This window comes from Neolamprologus multifasciatus, chromosome 4 (assembly GCF_963576455.1).
Source record: "Neolamprologus multifasciatus chromosome 4, fNeoMul1.2, whole genome shotgun sequence".
Lineage (NCBI taxonomy): Eukaryota > Metazoa > Chordata > Actinopteri > Cichliformes > Cichlidae > Neolamprologus > Neolamprologus multifasciatus.
The window spans coordinates 6612136-6630410 of record NC_140442.1 but is presented as its reverse complement, the minus strand read 5'-3'; the positions used below and the strand labels follow the sequence as shown (position 1 = coordinate 6630410).

General features: G+C 39.3%; 1 protein-coding gene across 2 annotated transcripts; it reads right to left on the bottom strand.

Moving 5' to 3' along the window:
• Positions 1-2322: 2322 nt before the first annotated feature.
• Positions 2323-12176, bottom strand: slc4a1a (solute carrier family 4 member 1a (Diego blood group)). Of its 2 annotated transcripts, none has more exons than XM_085157228.1 (21): positions 12038-12176; positions 10910-10986; positions 10734-10789; positions 9643-9749; positions 9505-9551; positions 9258-9423; positions 9037-9172; positions 8891-8960; positions 8740-8782; positions 8460-8644; positions 8137-8344; positions 7684-7887; positions 7431-7579; positions 7141-7335; positions 6775-7020; positions 6586-6675; positions 4621-4787; positions 4273-4514; positions 4020-4189; positions 3411-3584; positions 2323-3319 (listed from the first exon to the last, which is right to left on the bottom strand). In XM_085157228.1, exons 2-21 carry the CDS (start codon positions 10934-10936, stop codon positions 3275-3277), a joined length of 2727 nt encoding a protein of 908 aa, XP_085013354.1. In that variant the 5' UTR covers positions 10937-10986; positions 12038-12176; the 3' UTR covers positions 2323-3274. The 2 variants fall into 2 exon arrangements, with proteins under 2 accessions (XP_085013354.1, XP_085013355.1); XM_085157229.1 differs by having other exon boundaries at positions 12018-12173.
• Between the last annotated feature and the right edge of the window lie 6099 nt (positions 12177-18275).

Genomic DNA, 18275 nt, shown 5'->3' with positions numbered 1-18275 from the left:
CATTTAAAATTACAGTTCATAGTTTCATATGTGAATTATATAATCTTAAATTACTATTAAACAAATGACTGACTAAGTATTTTAGGCTTTAGTTTACTTCAGCCATATTCCATATAAATCAGGTATCATACAAACATAAAAATACCTTCAAATACAGTCATGACAATAAAAGAATATGACTTTAAGGACTTAACAACATTAGTTCAGTTATAGTACACCAACATCTCTAACGCATTAGCACTAAGGGAACACTGAATGACCTGGTGGGTTTTGTCCATAAAACTACTCATCTAAGATTACCACAAAAGATCTCTCAGCAAAATTATGCAACATTTTAGGCACAATATTGCCCCGATCAAATCAGTGAGCTGGGAGTTTTTATTCTAAACATGAACTACTGTTACAGCAACAGACATGGACTACTGGTGACCCACACAACAACTCAATGTGGACTATGTGAAGGAGCCAAACACATGCCTGCTCCTCTCGTTAACTGAGATAAACTGCTGGCATATTTGTTTTACATCTATACTGTCCAGTCTCTCCTGGTGAACATACAGCAGCATTGTTTAATCTCATTTGAGTCATTGTTAACCTTAGCCATCTTTTTAGTCTTCTGAGAGCACTGAAGCTTCTTTCAGCCTCAGTACATGCGTTTTATCCTCAGATTAAAATTATTATTGTGTGCTTGATGTGCCTCACCTTTGGCCCTGGCTCTTCCCCCCTGACTGCACTAGGACATATTGCTACCTGATAAAATAACACATGGATTCGTGCCATATAAAAAGTGAGACATGTCAATTCAGATTCTTTGTCAAATATACACGAATGAATCAATTTACATCAGCAGCCTAACAATTGTCATGATAATAAATACTAGTTAATCTATAGCACCAAATCATCAGTCAGTCACCTGTGACCTCACCTCTTCACCTCTGTCCGAACTACAACATGGCAGAGCTGCCTCTGTCACCTGATGAATAACAGTGAGACATTCCAAATACATGCAGTCACACATGTGCTTCAAATACAGTAATGAACCACCAAGTCATCATCCAATTTCACCTGTGATCTTGTATCACCATTACTCTCTATCACCTGACAAATAGGACATACATGACAACAAGAATAAAATGTGCAGCTGCTTCAGTGTTTCTGTCAATTTGTGCAAACTGCACTACAAGGTGGAATATTTGCAAAATCACGACTACCTCATGATATTTTGTCTCAAAAATTAACCCTATGAATATGTCAGTGCCATTAGGAAGAAATTATTCTGTCACCAACATTTTAACGTTAGACATATAATTCTAACAGCCTCTGTAAACTAATATTCGGGCTTGCTCGAGGCTGCCGTTTTCTCTGACGGTTTTAATCAAAATTAGAAATGCTACTCTGGGAGACTGAGATAACTAATAGTGCTGCATGTTGTGCAGTTAGTTTCCGAAATACTTTTTTATATCCAGGTTCTTCCTTTTTGCTGCCATCCTCCTTGCAGGTTCTCGCAGCGCAGGCTTGCAGCTGCTAAAACTAAACAGAGCTCCCTGAAAGGCACAGCCAATCAGATTGCCCATATTTGTCACATGAGGTAGGACTCCAGTAGAGAACGTAATTTAACTCTTTCTGCACCGCTGGGTGAATGAGACATTGACGGATCGTTTTTTTTTCTTTTTCTTTTTTTCTTTACTCGAAGAGATTAAATTATTGGTGGGGACAATTGAATAATCGCTGGATATTGGTGAGGACATGTCCCTTCCGTCCATGCCAAATCTACGCCCTTGCCTAGAACGAGCAATTTCCCCCTTTCCTGCCGTGATCATTTTCCCCGAAGGATTTTAACTATTTGTGTCGCAGTTCAGTTTGCCTCAAAGCAGTTGCACTATTTAAGGAATAGGAAAATCCAACTATGTTTGTCTTGACTGAATATTAGAAACATTATTAAAAAGTGACATCATGAAATAAAAAATACTTAACAAAGGGCGTATTTTACAACTTCACGGTTTTGTATGTTGTGTATCTATATATTATGTGACATGTCATTCAGCTAAACATGTTTACTAGTCTGAGAAAGAAACAGTATTCCGTTTAATGATCCCCTCTGTGTTATTAATATAGTTCAGGCTAAGAATAAGTAAGAATAGGCCCCCGTTGTCTTCCAGAGCAGCAGGACTTTGAAGTTTCCTGACATCATTGAAGGCAGCATGAAGCTGAGTGGCAGACATGCTCCTCACGTCCTCTCCTCTTTCTTGCAGGGTAAAAATAATGACAAACTGTTGACATGTGATGTGACATATTGTGTTACTTAATGCGTTCATGAAAACATGCGTTTTAAGGTTGTCTTTATTTTTTAATAAAATTAAATCCAAAGCATGTACAGTGTTTTGCACACAAATGTGATGGGCAACATAAAATGCACGGCAAGGAAAATGTATACAGAGTTTTACCTGATTATGTCATCAGTATAACAATCAATACAAACAATAAGATCTCAGCATCAACTATCTACCTGCACTGCACATCTCATTTAAAATCACAAAGCATTTAAACACTTACACACAAGCAGTGCATTTATATTCTATATAGGCCAACTGAACAAAAAAAAGTCTAAACTGTTACATAAAGAATACACAAAGTAACTGGGAAAACTTCAGAAACAACTTCACACTTTTCCGAATAATCTGATACACTATGGACAAAAGGCACATTATAGTCTCACAAAATTAATTATTTTGTGCGCATCTGAAGAGCCGACATCAGCTTTCCTTAGCTTAAAGTAAGGTGAAATTACATTAATATAACATAGGCAGAACTACAATTTAACTGCATTGTTGTAATATTAAAGCCATGCTGTAATTGAGCACTAAAAGAAAATAACACTATTATATATAAATGGATCTATCTAACATCTCAGGGGAAAATATCTCTTATTTTCAAAATTCATTCATTAATTTTTCCCTGAGAGAAAATGCCACTCTGTATCTAAGTACATAAACAGCCACTTATACCTTAAAAAAACATTTTTGAAATCCTAAAACCTCAAAATATTAATTAGTAACACCTGATAGGTCTCGATGATGAAATTGAATACATTTTGGTTGTCTGTTATGGTTGCAAACACAAATTTAGATGCAGAAGTCATATATTAATAAATGTCAGGTAATGCCCTTTAAAGACAAACAATAATGGAACAATTTGAATCTGCAAAGAAGTGGCATCACTAAATAAAATGTGACTATTAACGGTATGGTGATGTTTGTGGCAGTATGGATCCATCCTACTCATCCTCCTCAAATGTCACTTTGGCGTCATCAGCGTCCAGCTGCAACACATGCAAATCAGGTTACAACGAGGAAATGTACATATGAAATAACACGAAGAGCTACATTTGAAAAATATAGATAAGCACTTACGCATTTCATTTCCATGGCAGAGAAGAGCCTGCCAGTCATGAACATGCGCAGAGGAACGGTAAGAATGAGAACAAAAGGCAGAGCCAGAGAGAAGCTGCTCATCTTCACCGCCCAAAGTACGCCCAGGCACACGAGCTGGATCAGAGTGAACAGATGCATTCGCATGGTACTCACCTGTACAAATGACAAAAATAAGAGTGAGAAATGCACTAATTGACAAGCTATATGGTAGTTATTACACCATTAGACTTGGATATATAAGAAAAAGCAGGATGGGATACATAATCTAATGCAAGGAGCTGTGAACCATTGGCTGTTTTTGAAAGTACCGTTAACAGGTCTGGGAAAGTGAGTAAAAATGAAAGAAAGGTAAAAAAATGATCACAAAGATATACAACAGAAGACACAAATGTGAGGCACAAAGCTACAAAGACGTGCAAAAAATAGCAAATAGATTAAAAGTTGTAAACGATACTAAATACTTTTTGTGTTCTGAGGAAAACTGTCTAACACAGTGAGTTAGCTTCAGAACATGAAGGTGCACTGCATACAAATTATTTGTGATTAGCTGATAAGTGTAAAATAAACTGTATTGTGCTGAATAGATACCCTGGTGGCATAGGCATCAGGGGGATGGTATTTCTTGGGAGTAATGAGCAGAAGGATCCTGTCCCACATCTGGATTCCATTTAGAGAAGTGATACCCATATAGAGGAAGATGCCAAACAAGGCAGTCATTGGAATCATCTTCAGAATAGGCTCCATGTAAATAGAAACTCCTGAAAATTGGCATGAGAGGTAAAATGGTTATTTACTCTGACTCTAAAGTGCCTGCATCATTGCTGTAGATGGCAGCACCTACCAATCATGATGGCCACAATGATGCCGCTAACCCTCTGCTCAATCACTTTCTCGATCTCTGGTTTGGGGCCCTTAGACATGACAGTGAGAGCATTGGCGTGGGTGACAGATCGCACAGTGGCAGCACTCAGCCAAGGGACTCCAAAGATAGATGAGATTCCTCCCATGGTGACCAGGATGAGAAGGTCCCAGTGGAAACCTGACCCTTTTACCATTTTCCTTTCCGGTTTGCTCACAATCAGCCTGGGATTCACAGAGAACATTGAAAACAGAGATTTCTTAAATATTTTCTTTTTAAGTAGTTGAAATCACACAAACTAATACTGTATTCGTTTAAAGTGTCACTCACGTAGTAATTTGGGACTCAAGGAAGATGAGGATGAAGACAAGCACTGCAGGTATACAGCTGGCACCTATCATCCAGCCAGGGAAAGGCTTCTTTTCTCCCATGGGATTGATAAACCAACCCCTCGCATTGGGGTTAGTCACTTCAATACCTTTTGGCACAACCAGTTTCTATGAGAAGACAGAGTGATGATGCCGATTAGAAAAACAGTTAAAGGTAGATTCTTTGGACTTCCATCATACATTTTGAGAACTGGTTGGATTCAGAAAATGCATGCTAATGGGACAGACGTGGAGGGGGCAAGTTATCTTGCTTTCTCTCTAAGGGTTAGTTTAAAAAAGATAAGTTTAAGAATGCTAAACATGTGACATTAGAAAGGGTTTTGATTTGTCTTTGAATGTAGACACAGCGCTAACTGATCTCAAGAAAGGCACATTTCCATCTAATTTAGGGAATGTTTAAAAGATCTGCACCTGATCACCATATAGGTGTAACTGGGTTAGCAACACTGAGCGTGTCAGATATGTATTTGGCGAACAATGAAGTGACTTTAACACTGGGGTAATATGTTCAAATTTTCACAGATATATAATAGATTTGGTTGCTGCTATCTGAACAAGCTGAAGTCCTACTGATCACCTGGATAATCTTGCAAATAGAGCATTAATGTTGTGTAACCTGCTTGACATATATACAAGGACCAGTTTCACAGAGTCATTCTGAGATAAGAATTTTGAACATTTGACATATTTTACAAGTGTTAGAGCTGACCTTATCATTAGTATGATCAGTGTTGGGGAGTAACGGAATACATGTACCGCCGTTACGTATTTAAAATACAAAATATGAGTAACTGTATTCCGTTACAGTTACCGTTTAAAAAGGTGGTATTTAGAATACAGTTACTTTGTTGAAATAAATGGATTACACGGCGGTACTTCCCTGTTTCATATTGTGGCGGGTCAGGACTGTTTGGGTTTTGTTTGACAGCTACGTTCTGTTGTTCCAGGCGGCAGTGTTACGGTTGCCATGGTTACAGGGTGACGCTCTGCCTTTTTGTTGTTGTTGTGCTAAGCTAATAGGCAGAATGCTACTGGTATAGCTCTAAAGAATGTAGCATCATAGGCAGTGTAGTCTGTGCTGCAGGGAGAATGGACTGCCATACACGTTATGTGTCTGTGAGCAAGGGAGGGAAAAAAAGGAAAAGTACGAGCTGTCATCGAGCAAAAACGGGAGATGGAATAATAACCACTGCAGCCAAGAAGAGTGCCTGACGAGCCCAGTTGTAAGTAAGCTATTAAGACTCGACTGTAGGCTTTGTTCGTGTTTTCCTCCAAAAACAATAAGTTCTGTTGGAGCAGCCTTTCAACCCCTCTCTCTGTCTCTCGCTAGCAAAGTTGACCCAGACAAAAAAGTAAAGCTAGTTTTTGGCTACGAGCCCAACACAGAACCCACCGTATTAGCCAGAGGTCCCTTTACTACGTTCGGAGCCGCGGATCTTCAGTAACAGTAATAAATCACAGCAATAGTACATTCATGTAGTTGTAAACAGCATGATAATATATTAAGTAATCCAAAGTATTCAGAATACGTTACTCTCCCTTAGTAACGTAACGGAATACTTTACAGAATACATTTTGGGACATGTATTCTGTATTCTGTAATGGAATACATTTTAAAAGTAACCTTCCCAACACTGAGTATGATTAGCAAAATTGGGATCACTATCCAAAATAGTGCCGAGATTTCTCACTGCGTTTCAGATACAGAGATAACATTTTCCATATCTGACCTTTTGGACCAACAACAAATATTTCCCTACATTTGAGACAAAACAGGAAAAATGTCTGTAAAGAGCTGTTGATAATATTCACTAAATGATTTATATATCAGTGTCTTTGTGATTATTTGCACAGTTCAGTTATAGTTAAATAACTATTTTTATATGCTCATTTCCACAACACTCACCTGAGTGTAAGCATCTTCAATGCTGATATCTACTGCAATCATGAAGAAAATAGCAATGGGGACTCCGAAATCTCCAATCAAACGACGGAGCTAGTAAGAAAGAGAGCAAAGGACACAAAAAGGTCAGATTCTCAGCATCTAAATAAAGTGTTGAGTTGGAATACTTCTCTGTTCAAGACTTGATCTTACCCAGCCAGGAAGGAAATGGCCATTCTTAAATTGACGGAAGAAGTATGCAATGAAGAAGCAGCCAAACATCAGGCACATAGAGAGCAGGGCAGTGTTGGGGTATGCCCTTTCAGATTCAACCTTCTGAACTGTTACATTTCCATCTGGATGGACCTCAAAATGGTCCTTCATGACTGGGTGGAAAGGATTGTCCAGTGTATCATTCAGATATTCATAGTTCAGGATCAAAGGATGGGTTTTGAAGATCTGAAAAAGAGAAGGAATAGAAAAGAATAGACCTTTATAGTCATTGTACATGTACAACGAAATTATGAGAAAGTACGAGAAGATAAAGCAAATAAGACAGTTAGAGAAATCAAATTAAACCTTAAAGAGCTTGTTGAAGGTCTCGTAGATGAAGATGAGAGAGATGAGGATGGAGAAGATTTCTTGGGTGAAGCGGGAAATGTATCGGACCAGGAAACTGCCCTCCATTGCCACGATGAGAACCACGATCACTATCAGCCACATACCCACCCATATGCGGCCTACGATGTACTCAATACCCTGCATCTTGCAGAACTGTTAAAAAAGGAAAAAACAGGAAAGGAAGTTTTAAAAGTAGCCTTTAAGAAACTTGAGTTTTTGAGTTCTAATATGCAACAACTTTTACATACGACGAAAAAAGCTTCCTCAAACACCAGCAATGGTCCGGAAAAGCCGATGACAAGGACCGGCTGGGCGGCAATTAAACAGAAGAAGACACCCTGGACGGCAGTGGAGATCATGAGCTCTGACACGCCCATCATTTTTTCCGTTTTGTCAGCTGGGTGCACACAATAAGGATGAATATTAATGAAACAAAGCACATTTCTAAAACGAGTTAAGAATGCAAAATCACACAATTCTCTCTGTGTCGCTCTCTTTTACCTAGAAGCCCTCCGAAGGTGATGGCTGGAGAAAGGGCAGCGAAGTAAATAAAGATGACGGCGGCAAGAACCTGAGGGTTCACAGCATCTGTGAAGTCGCTGATGTAGTGGCGGTAACGGCGCTTGATATCCTTCACCATGCCACCAAAAGGATAGCCCGTTCGGGCCAGAGGATCCTCCTTCGGCCCCGGTGGAGGTTGCAGAGCTAGAGAAACAAACAAATCAAATACATTTTATTTACTGCCAAAATCCTTCAGTTCTTCCTTATGCATGAGATTCTTTTAGTTTTTTTGTGTCCATTTTTTCTTTTTCTGTTACTGTGTACAATAAATTAAATCTAAAGGAGTTTCATATTACTCCCCAAACCTCATTGGCTCATTTTGCTGTTGTAGGTGTTGTAGATTTCTCTTTTTAAAGGCCAAATAGGAGCTTCTTATTTTAGTTGTATGCTGACCTTTCACCCTTTCTCCAAAGGTAAGACGGGGGTCAGTGGAACGGAGTCTGTCAGTCAACAGTTTTTTCTGGAAGTCAATCACCGGCTCCAGCATTGCCTTATCTTGGATCTGAGTGGGAGGAATCACAATGCTGCAGTCCATGAAGTCAGCGATGGCATCTGTGATCTCTTTTGAAGTCTGAGCCAAGTGAGCTTCCAGGCAGAACACCTGACATAGAGACAGATATAAGTTTTTATTCACCCAAAACCAAACAAATGAGGTGTCCTTTATTTTGATTAAACTGCGCAATTTCTACAGAGGCATGTTTCCTCTTCTTGCTCACCCAGTCGGCCAGCAGAGCACCCATGGCACGACCGCTTTCGCTGTAGTTGATTCCACTGTCGCTGGGGCCCACCAACAGAAATATGAAGCGAACGGGGATAGAAGACTCCAGGACAGACTCCATCACTACAGAGTCACTCAACCTGACGAAGGCCACCGCTGGTTTCTGCAGGAAGTCCAGTTTACCTGTGGGAAACACGCACATTTTGATATATCTGTTCCAGAACTAGGTACAAAAACTGAAGATAAATGAATGGGAAATCCGAAAAAGTTAGGCATACCTGAGAGGACAATTGAAGCCTCTACATTGTCAGAGCTGTCTCGCTGCAGAGACAACAAGTAAAGTAGTAAAACATGTAAACTCTGCTTCACTGACAATAAATAAATAAATACACATATAATAATCTGCATAACCTCCCCCCAAATTTGTACCTTTTTCGTGACAGAAAAGGTCTGCATCTGAATATCACCAAAGGGAGTGACCACGGGTCCCTCAGTTTGACTGGAAGGACAAATTGAATGAGCAGTCATGTTTAAGAATTTGGCATCTTGCAAAAGAAATATGTTGTATGGGTTACCTGCGTTTCATCAGGAGAACTCTCATCAGGTCACTGTGATCACTGGAACGGATCGCATCCTTGTTCAGCAGTTCATCAACCATTTTCTCAACCACAGCGGAAAGATTGCTGGCATTCATGTCAAGGATAATAGCACCTGGGGAAATGTAAAACAGGTTTTAAAGTTTGATTTTATTCAGATATAAACACTGATTTGTGTACACGTTAAGCTCCATACTCACCTGTACTCATGGCCTTGCGGACGTGGAGCAGGCTGGTAAAAGTGAGATAGGAGACATGAGAAGGACCCCATTTTCCTGTGGCCTGGTTAAAGTTTTCCTCATAGCCCACCCAGCGGCCAGTCTCCTGCCAGATGTTTCCCTCGAGCTCATTCAGCTCCACATAGGCCTATGATAATTCACTGTGATTAGTTCATTTCATTGGTGAATTTTAATAATGGATTTGAAACACTAAAAACTGTAAACTAACTTGGGCATCCCCTCTTGTTGTGGCATTGGTATTCAGGTTCAGAAAAGCTGAAATAAAAAGACAGAGGTGTCATTTGTACGTAGGTATATAAAATCAAACAACAACACAGAGAAAACACAGACTTTAAGAAGACTTTACCCTCTGAATTGGTGGGAATGACGATGGGCTTCGGAGGTGGCTCATCCTCTTCCACCTCCTCCCTCCCCCTCTCAAGGTCAAAGTCATCACGCTGACCTGGTATAGTCCTAGTGATAGCACCAAAGGAAAACGCTATTTAAGATCAGGGATCGTCATAAATTCTACTCAAAAACACCTTCTGACATCACATCAAGTCTTACAGGCAAGTCGTAAAGACAAGCAAGCAGTTGATCTTACATTTTATAAAGTGATTAAATATAAATAAAAAATACATTGCCTTATCTGTGTTTTTAGAGAAATTAACTTTGAAGTCAGTGATTGCATTTAGCAAAACAAATATCTTTCCTTGATTAAATCAATCAAACCACTCACACAGTTAGTCTGTCATTAGTGTCATTCTGAAAATGGCCACAAGATGGCAGGCTTGCTCAACTAATTTGTTAGCTGCTTTGTAGCGTAACGATGATTGGCTGTGTATCTCATGGCTGACCTATAAACTTAAACTACCTCTGCTAGCCGGAATTCATGATAACTAATCATTTGTCAGTGTGTGAGCTTTTGTAAGAGGTATCCAGACCTCTCTTTCCTACATGACTTAAATTAAACATAATTGTAAACTATGGCTATTGAGAGCAGCCCAACACGCTGTTAGGCAGGCACTATAATGTAAGCAGCTGCCCATGTATTACACCCAGAAGGTATCTCGCAATATACAAATGTCTCTTTTTGATATTTTTCTGACCATCTGATAAGCATCATTAAATTTATGTGCTATTCTGTTGCTAAACTGCGATCAAGTAAATGTGGGTGTTTTCACTTAATGCAGCTGACTACTGCTATTGCTGAAAACCTAAACAATTAGCCAAAAGAGCCTAAAAGCCTCATAGCCTAACTTTGTGATGGAAACTTAACAGACAAAATAGTTTCATTAGAACTTGACCTAAATACAGTCATGGAGGAAGTTGTTGGGGCAAGAGTATGCTCATTCTCAGTTGAGGGCAGGGAAGGACCCACTTATCTTATCAGAGACACCACAATTTCAACATAAACATGGATTGCAGTTTTGCTTAACGACTCCAGGAGGAACTCACAGCATCACTGGAGAAGGGAAGGCTGAGCCATTGTCTTCATACGACATGTCACTGCCCTAGATATGAGCAAAGTTGTAAAAGAAGTCATTGAAACAGCTGGATGAAAATGGATTTAAAAAAGTGACATAGATTTTAGATGGATGAATGGATGGATGTAAAATCACAAAACAAACAACCTCCTCAAAAGCTAAGTTGTTTTCCATGGATGTCGGCTTATCTGTCCTCCCAGTTTTCAGATACTTTCATGCATTCCCTAAGGCAGAGGATGAATGAACATTACATAAAAACACATGGGATAACTAATAAGAAATAACAACACCTCACTATGGACTAAGCGCAAGACAGGTGTTTTATCTGTTGGAATTTCTGGCAGACTTTGATTCCCTAAATGATCACAGTAAAACCTGCTTTGATCTTTTTTAGGGAGTTTCAATGAGGAATCCATCACATATCATCCCCGTTCGTCAGCAGAGTTGCAGCTGAGGGCAGATAATCAACCAGCCGTTAAGAATATGAACTACGTTACAGCTGAAAAAAAGGCCCTACAGAGTCTTATCTCTGGGTTACACCCTTCAACGAGACACATCTCTTATCCTCAACAGCACTACAGTAATAATTTTCAATTTTTGGACTATTTGGTATTGAACCATGAATTATAGAAAAATGTAGATATCATAGTAGTTATTATAATATCTAACTGTAAATTATTTGAGTGAAGTGTATGTCAAGTTTTCAAACAAACGTACAAGTCTTGCACTTTTGGTATAAATGGCAACTGAAAATATTTGTTGTTGGACACCTAAAAAAGTAGAAAAATAAAGCCTTCATATTACACATCTACTCTATATCTGATCAGAATAATAACTTTGCATTTCTTGGAACAAATGACATTTGCTGATAAAGATATTTTTCCCGGCACTGAAAATATGCAGATTATTAAACATATAGTCAGAATAAGCAGTAATATATATTTTAAACAATAATAAAAATCTAAACATTTCATCCACGTTCTATCATGGATTCAAATTAACAACAAAAAGCTGAAAAGTAAAGCAACAAATATAAACAACAAATGTTTTCTTTAACAAAATTACCAGAAAATTACTCAAGCAAATGAATTAATTTCACTCTAAACTTCTTACAAACATGTCAGAAACATAAATAGCTTGACTCTACATTCCTACTGGAATACATTCTGATATCCATCCTGTTTGACCCCTTCCCTGTGGATCATTAATGCTAAAAAGTGTGTCTGAACTCTACAACAGGAGGTAACACTCCTACCTGTACACAGGTACTCCTACCTGGTTTCCAGCACAGGAAATAGGCCGATCACAGGCCGAGCCGTTCTGTCAGCTTCCACAAGCCCGGCGACAAAATGAGCCAGAACAAGCGAAAAGACAAATACAGCAAGAAAAGTAGAGTAGCGGGAACACCCATATGAAACTACGTCGACCGTAAGAGGTGCAGTACCCTCCTGGTCCTCTGGTTGGCTGTTGGGGCAACCTGGCAAGGAATGGGTGGGGGGTGATAGAGACAAACATGGCTATCAGCCTTAGACACCTTGACATAGGGATATCCCAACCCTAATTTGGATGATCCGCCCTCTCAGCATGAACCAAGTCTGGACAGGGACAGCATGAAACAGCAAGCTGTACTTCAGCTTGTCGAAGGAGCACACATGGGCCAAAGAGGGTAAAGAAGGGGGCAATGTACAGTATCAAGAGCAGAGCATCTCACTACGTCAGTTTGTTTACGTACTGGGGATTCCCTCAAATTAGGGGTTGGGTGAGTGATGTGATGTGATGGGAACACATTAAACTCAACTTTTTTTTCGGTTACAGCCTTCAGGCTCACCTGGTTTGTCCTTCGAACATGTCATGTGGTATCAACAGGGTGAGACATCCTCAGCAGTTGCCTGGCGGTGGAGGCTGGTAGCTGGTGATAGATAAGCTACACATGGATGTGGCTAGACTGAGAAAAAGTGTAAAACAGATGAATAAAGACACAAAAACAATAAGAGCAACATAATTTTTTTTTCAAAACATGTGATAACAGCTTGTGGAAGAGCACTGCTAATGAGAATTTACTGCACTGCAAGTCCAAAAACAAGTGCAGTTATCAGTCAACACACAAAGTAAACTGACCGTTTTCCTGTTCACAAGTCTTCTGGGGTAAAACCAACCATACAGGCAATCTTAAAAGCACTCCTGTTGGCTTAAAGCCACAGAACACATGATTGTCATCACTGATAAACTAAATGCATTTTTGAAGGCTTCAGTATCAGTTCTGTATTAAGATATGTGACCTGGGCCCAAGCCAGCATCCCTGCCAGCATCTGCCAACGCCAGAGCCTGCGTTCAGTGTGAGTAAAACTGATTAATCCCGTGTGTTTTCCCTGAGACAGCAAATTCCAATCATAAGGCTCTTTCCAGTTTCTTAGCAGGCCAATAATAAAGTGGTGTTTTCTCTTTCTGAATCTGCAGATTTACAAATTAGGTGTTCTGTTTCTGAGAGGGAGAGCAATATAACTATGTGTTCTTTTTCTGCATTGAGACTGAATGCTGTAGTGTAAGAAAGACTTGTGCTATTTTGTGCTCTTCAGTCTGTACAAGCTGCGTTAGCATCTGAGGGAGACAGTCTCAGAGATTGCTTTATGAAGGGCCATCCAAGACACTGACTCTCAGCTGCCATGCCCCCAGTCATCCCATGTGTCCTGTGCATCTTTCATTGGGTCCTGCACAGCTCAAGCCTTAACTCAAGACTGCGTGTCTGAAATTCAACAGCGTCTGAGTTCTGGACTTTATGTTTATGGCCCGAACTATTAGCATTAAAGCTAGCCTTGGTGTCATTCCTGTCTTCTGTGTCCAGTATTTGGGTCTGAAATTCATCCACCCATCACACAGCCTTAAATATGACAGATCTTGGATCAAGATCACAGTCTTTAAAACTGCAAAGTTTGGCATTGACACTGTGGTTGGTGGAGAATGTGCTGTTAGCAACTAATCTTGCAGATGTTGGTATAAGATGTTATGCCGTTAGCCAGAGATTTCCAATCTTTTTGAGGTGAAGGGCCATTTGTATGACCTCTGATCAAATAACGTGAATGTGTGTAAGTAAAATGAAAAAAATTTAAAAATGAAAAAAATTCTGAAAACATGTATAACACATAATGTGCTTTATGTAGCTTTTTAAATGTTGTATTACTCATAAATACATGTATATTAACTATCTGGCGGCCTGGTATCTGGCAAAGATAGTGGTGTCCATTGATATCACTATGAAACTATGAATGAACACATATGGAATTAAGTAGTAAATAAAAAAGTGTGAAATGATTCAAAACATGTTTTATATTTTAGAAGTAGCCATTCTTTGCTTGGAGTACTGCTTTGCACACTCTTGGCATTCTCTCGATGAGCTTCATGAGGTAGTCGCTGTTTTCCGACAGCCTTGAAGGAGTTCCCTGAGATGCTGAGCACTCTTTTTCCCTTTGCCATCTCAACAGGGTTTAGGTCAGGTGACCATGGAGGCGAGGCCATCTGGCGCAGCGCTCCATGACTCTCCTTCTTGGTCAAATAGCCCTTACACAGCCTGAAGGTGTGTTTGGGGTCATTGTCCTGTTGAAAAATAAATGATGGTCCAATTAAATGCAAACTGGATGGGATGGCATGTCGGCAGAGGACGCTGTGATAGCCATAATGGTTAAGTGTGTCTTCAATTTTCAATAAATCCCCAACAGTGTCACCAGTAAAGCACCCCCAAATCATCACATCGCCTCCTTCATGCTTCATGGTGGGAACCATGCATGTAGAGACCATCCGTTCACTTTTTCTGACAGGGCAGGTGGAACCCAAGATCTCATATTTGGACTCATCAGACCAAAGCACAGATTTCTACTGGTCCAATGTCCATTCCTTCTGTTTCTTGGCCCAAACAAATCTCTTTGCTCTCCTCTGAACAGTTGACGTAGAGATGTGTCTGCTGCTGGAACTCTGTGTGGCATTTATCTGGGCTCTAATCTGGGTTCTTAAAGTAATGATGGACTGTCATTTCTCTTTAGTTAGCTGATTGGTTCTTGCCATAATATGAATTCTAACAGTTGTCAAATAGGCTGTCAGCTGTGTACCAACCTGACGACACAACTGATGGTTCAAACCCCATTAAGAAGGCAAGAAACTCCACAAATGAACCCTGTGAAGTGAAAACCATTTCAGGTGACTACATCACGAAGCTCATTGAGAGAAGGCCAAAGGTTTGCAGCGCTGTATACAAAGTAAAGGGATGGTGACTTTCAGGAATATAAAATGTAAAACATGTTTAGAGTTATTTATCAATTTTTTTCTTTGCTACGTAATTCCATATATCTCGCGTCGTATATTTGATGTCTTCAGTACGTTTACAATGTAAAAATATAAGATAGTATAAAGTAGTAAAAATAAAGAAAAACCATTGAATGAGACGGTGTGTCCAAACTTTTGACTGGTAGTGTACATACAAAAAAACTATAAATAATAAACAGCCTGTACCAATAGCGGGGTCTGAAGTTCTGAGACTACCGCTGAAAATATATGTAAATTTATATATATGTGTATATATATGAATTTACAGATACATGAGGAAGAAAGGAGTGGCAGAGAAGTATGTGAGGGTTACGCAGGACATGTAAGAGGACAGAGAGATAGTGGTGAGGTGTGCAGTGGGAGTGACGGATGGGCTGGGATTACATCAGTGATCAACTCTGAGCCCCTTGTTCTTTGGTGATGAATAGGCTGACAGAGGAGGTCCGGCAAGTCTCAGTGCACTGTGATGGTTGCAGACAACATTATGATCTGTAGTAAGAGTTGGGAGCAGGTGGAAGAGAGGCTGAAGAGTTGGAGGTATGGTCTAGAAAGAAAAGGAATGAAATTCAGTAAAAGCAAGACAGAAAATGTGTGTGAATGAGAGGGACGCTGGTATCACAGTGAAGATGCAAGGAGCACCAAGAGTAAAAGGGAGAGTTTACACGATGGTAGTGAGACCTTCTATGACAAATAGTTTGGAGATGATGGAACTAATAAAAAGACAGGAGACTGAGATGGTTTAGACATGTGAAGAGGTGGGACATATTGGACAAAAGATGATGAATTTGGAGCTGCCAGGCAGGAGGGAAATATTTATTAGAATAATCAGCTTAAACATTTGAATGAAAAGTTTATCCTGTGAATTTAAAAAAATCTTAGCATTGGTCTGCTCCCTTTGGCTTCAATGACAGCACCATTTGAGCTGCACAGGACTCCAAGTCAGAAAGATGTGAAAATAGTAAAATGCACTCATAAAGAAATCACTGTAACATATCTAAACAGTAGAAACAGAAAAACCGTGTTTGTCATTTGTGACTCTACTTGGATGCAGTCCTTTAAGATAGACACATGTCAGTGTGCTAACAGGGGCACAGTGGCAATGCTAACATACTGAAACAACCAAGATTATTAATTAGAACTAAAGTCAAAGTCATCTGAGGCTGCATCAAAGTCAAGGGCTCAAAATAATCATATGTCTAATTAGTGCATCTATCTGCTCTACTTTGATTTTTAAAAAATCAGACTTGGCGTACATTAGAGGGTTTTTTTCAAGTTTTCAAGGACTCCCCTTAAGCTGACAGTGTGAGCTCATCAAATATGTCTTCATACCCACCAGCTAGCTAGCCAGACAGTAAACAGTAGCTGGAACATTTTTTGAAGTGAGAAGTGACTGATTTCAAATGAGAGTTTAGAAACACTGGCAGAACTACTAGCAACCATGTGTTTGTTTTACGGGCTTAAATTGCCTTCATGCTTATATGTGGAACTATGATTATGCATGATTATGATTTTATAGGTGCTCTTGGCACCATGGCCAGTGGGTTGTGAACTCCTGGTTGATGACCTGGCATTAAAGGAATAATAATTGTCTATGAGAGTAAATACATAAATATACTCCACAGTGAGTAAGTAAGTAAGTAAGTAAAATTTATTTATATAGCGCTTTTCACAGATAAAAATCACAAAGCGCTTTACAACACAGGAAATGGGAATATAAAAACAATAACAGTAAATAAAACAATAAAACTATAAAAACAGCATAAGAAGAAATTAAGCAAATGCTTTTTTAAATAAAAATGTCTTCAGCTGTTTCTTAAAAGAATCAATGGAGTCCGTGCAGCGAAGAGACAGTGGGAGAGAATTCCACAACCGTGGTGCCACAGTCTGAAAGGCCCGATCACCACGAGTTTAAGTGAGGGAAGTGGGCCCCAGCCAAAGACACTGTGACACTGTTATCAGCAATTGTAGAAGATATCTGCGGTGGCCATGTTTCTACGCATACAGTATACAGACACTCCCAGGCTTTATATAGCCTATTTGATTATGAATGTGTGTCCAAAAACACACTTACATAAACATTTAGGGAACGTCAGGAAAATGTGACAGCAACATGAAAAACTTTCCATTTGTGGTGGCATAAAAATATGTGAAATAAAAGATTGTACAGACTTGGAGGAGAGCCTCGTTATAGCAGTTTGAAAATCTATAACTCAAAGCAGACTTTTAGACTTCTTAGTCTGAAAATGAAAGATAAAAGAGAAAGAAAAAAGAGAAGGGGAACGTTTGCTGAAACACAACACAAAATGTTGAAAAACCTGTTTGCAGTTATGTGTGAGTGAGCTGTCTTACAACATATTTATGTGTACAGTAAATATGAAAAATATTCATCTAGTGTGCCATCTGGTTTTTGTAGTCACATAATTGGTTAAATGGTGTCACCTGAGTCAAGACATCTGACTAAAGTATATGGAAGGTGACACTCAAATACTCACATTTTCAGTGCCCTTATTGGAGCACTAAGGCAGCACAGATGAGCTCTATCAGGATTACAACAAGCAGGCTGATGGGAGTTATCATTGCAGGCCAGAGCCAAACACCAAAGACACACCTAGACAAACTATGCAACACTTGATTACACAGAACACCATTTCTTATTAAAAAGCAGTAAAATATTTCAATGCATTTCTTTTCAAAATAAAAGCCTAATCACATTTATGATTCAATTCATAATTACAGTAGTGACCTTTTAATATTTGCCTTCTAAAGTTTGTTAAATCTACCAATCCACAAATAATGAGGCCCAACATTAACTTTCAGCACATTTGTTAAGACTGTGTGAGTCTTCATAAGCTTATGAATGGACAGTGTCCTCAGTGCATACATACAACCTGAAATTGCATTCAGAGCCTTGTTTAATAGCATCACCTTTTTATGTATAAAAACATAGTTTATAGCTAAAAAAAAAAAGAAAGAAGCAAAACCTCAAAGGTTGCAAAACTTTTTCAGACAAGCAGTTTCCTTATTTGAATTCTCTCCGCATTTGACTTCAGGGTGACACTCTTTGACAGAGGGTATGCTGGAGGCAAAATACTTGCGATGGTAGTTTTTGTTGAGTTTGGCGCCCCTTAGTGCAAAAAGTATGGCAAACAACTTTAGAACTAAGTTTTATTTATTTTTTGTCTCTAGCTCTGCTTCAGTA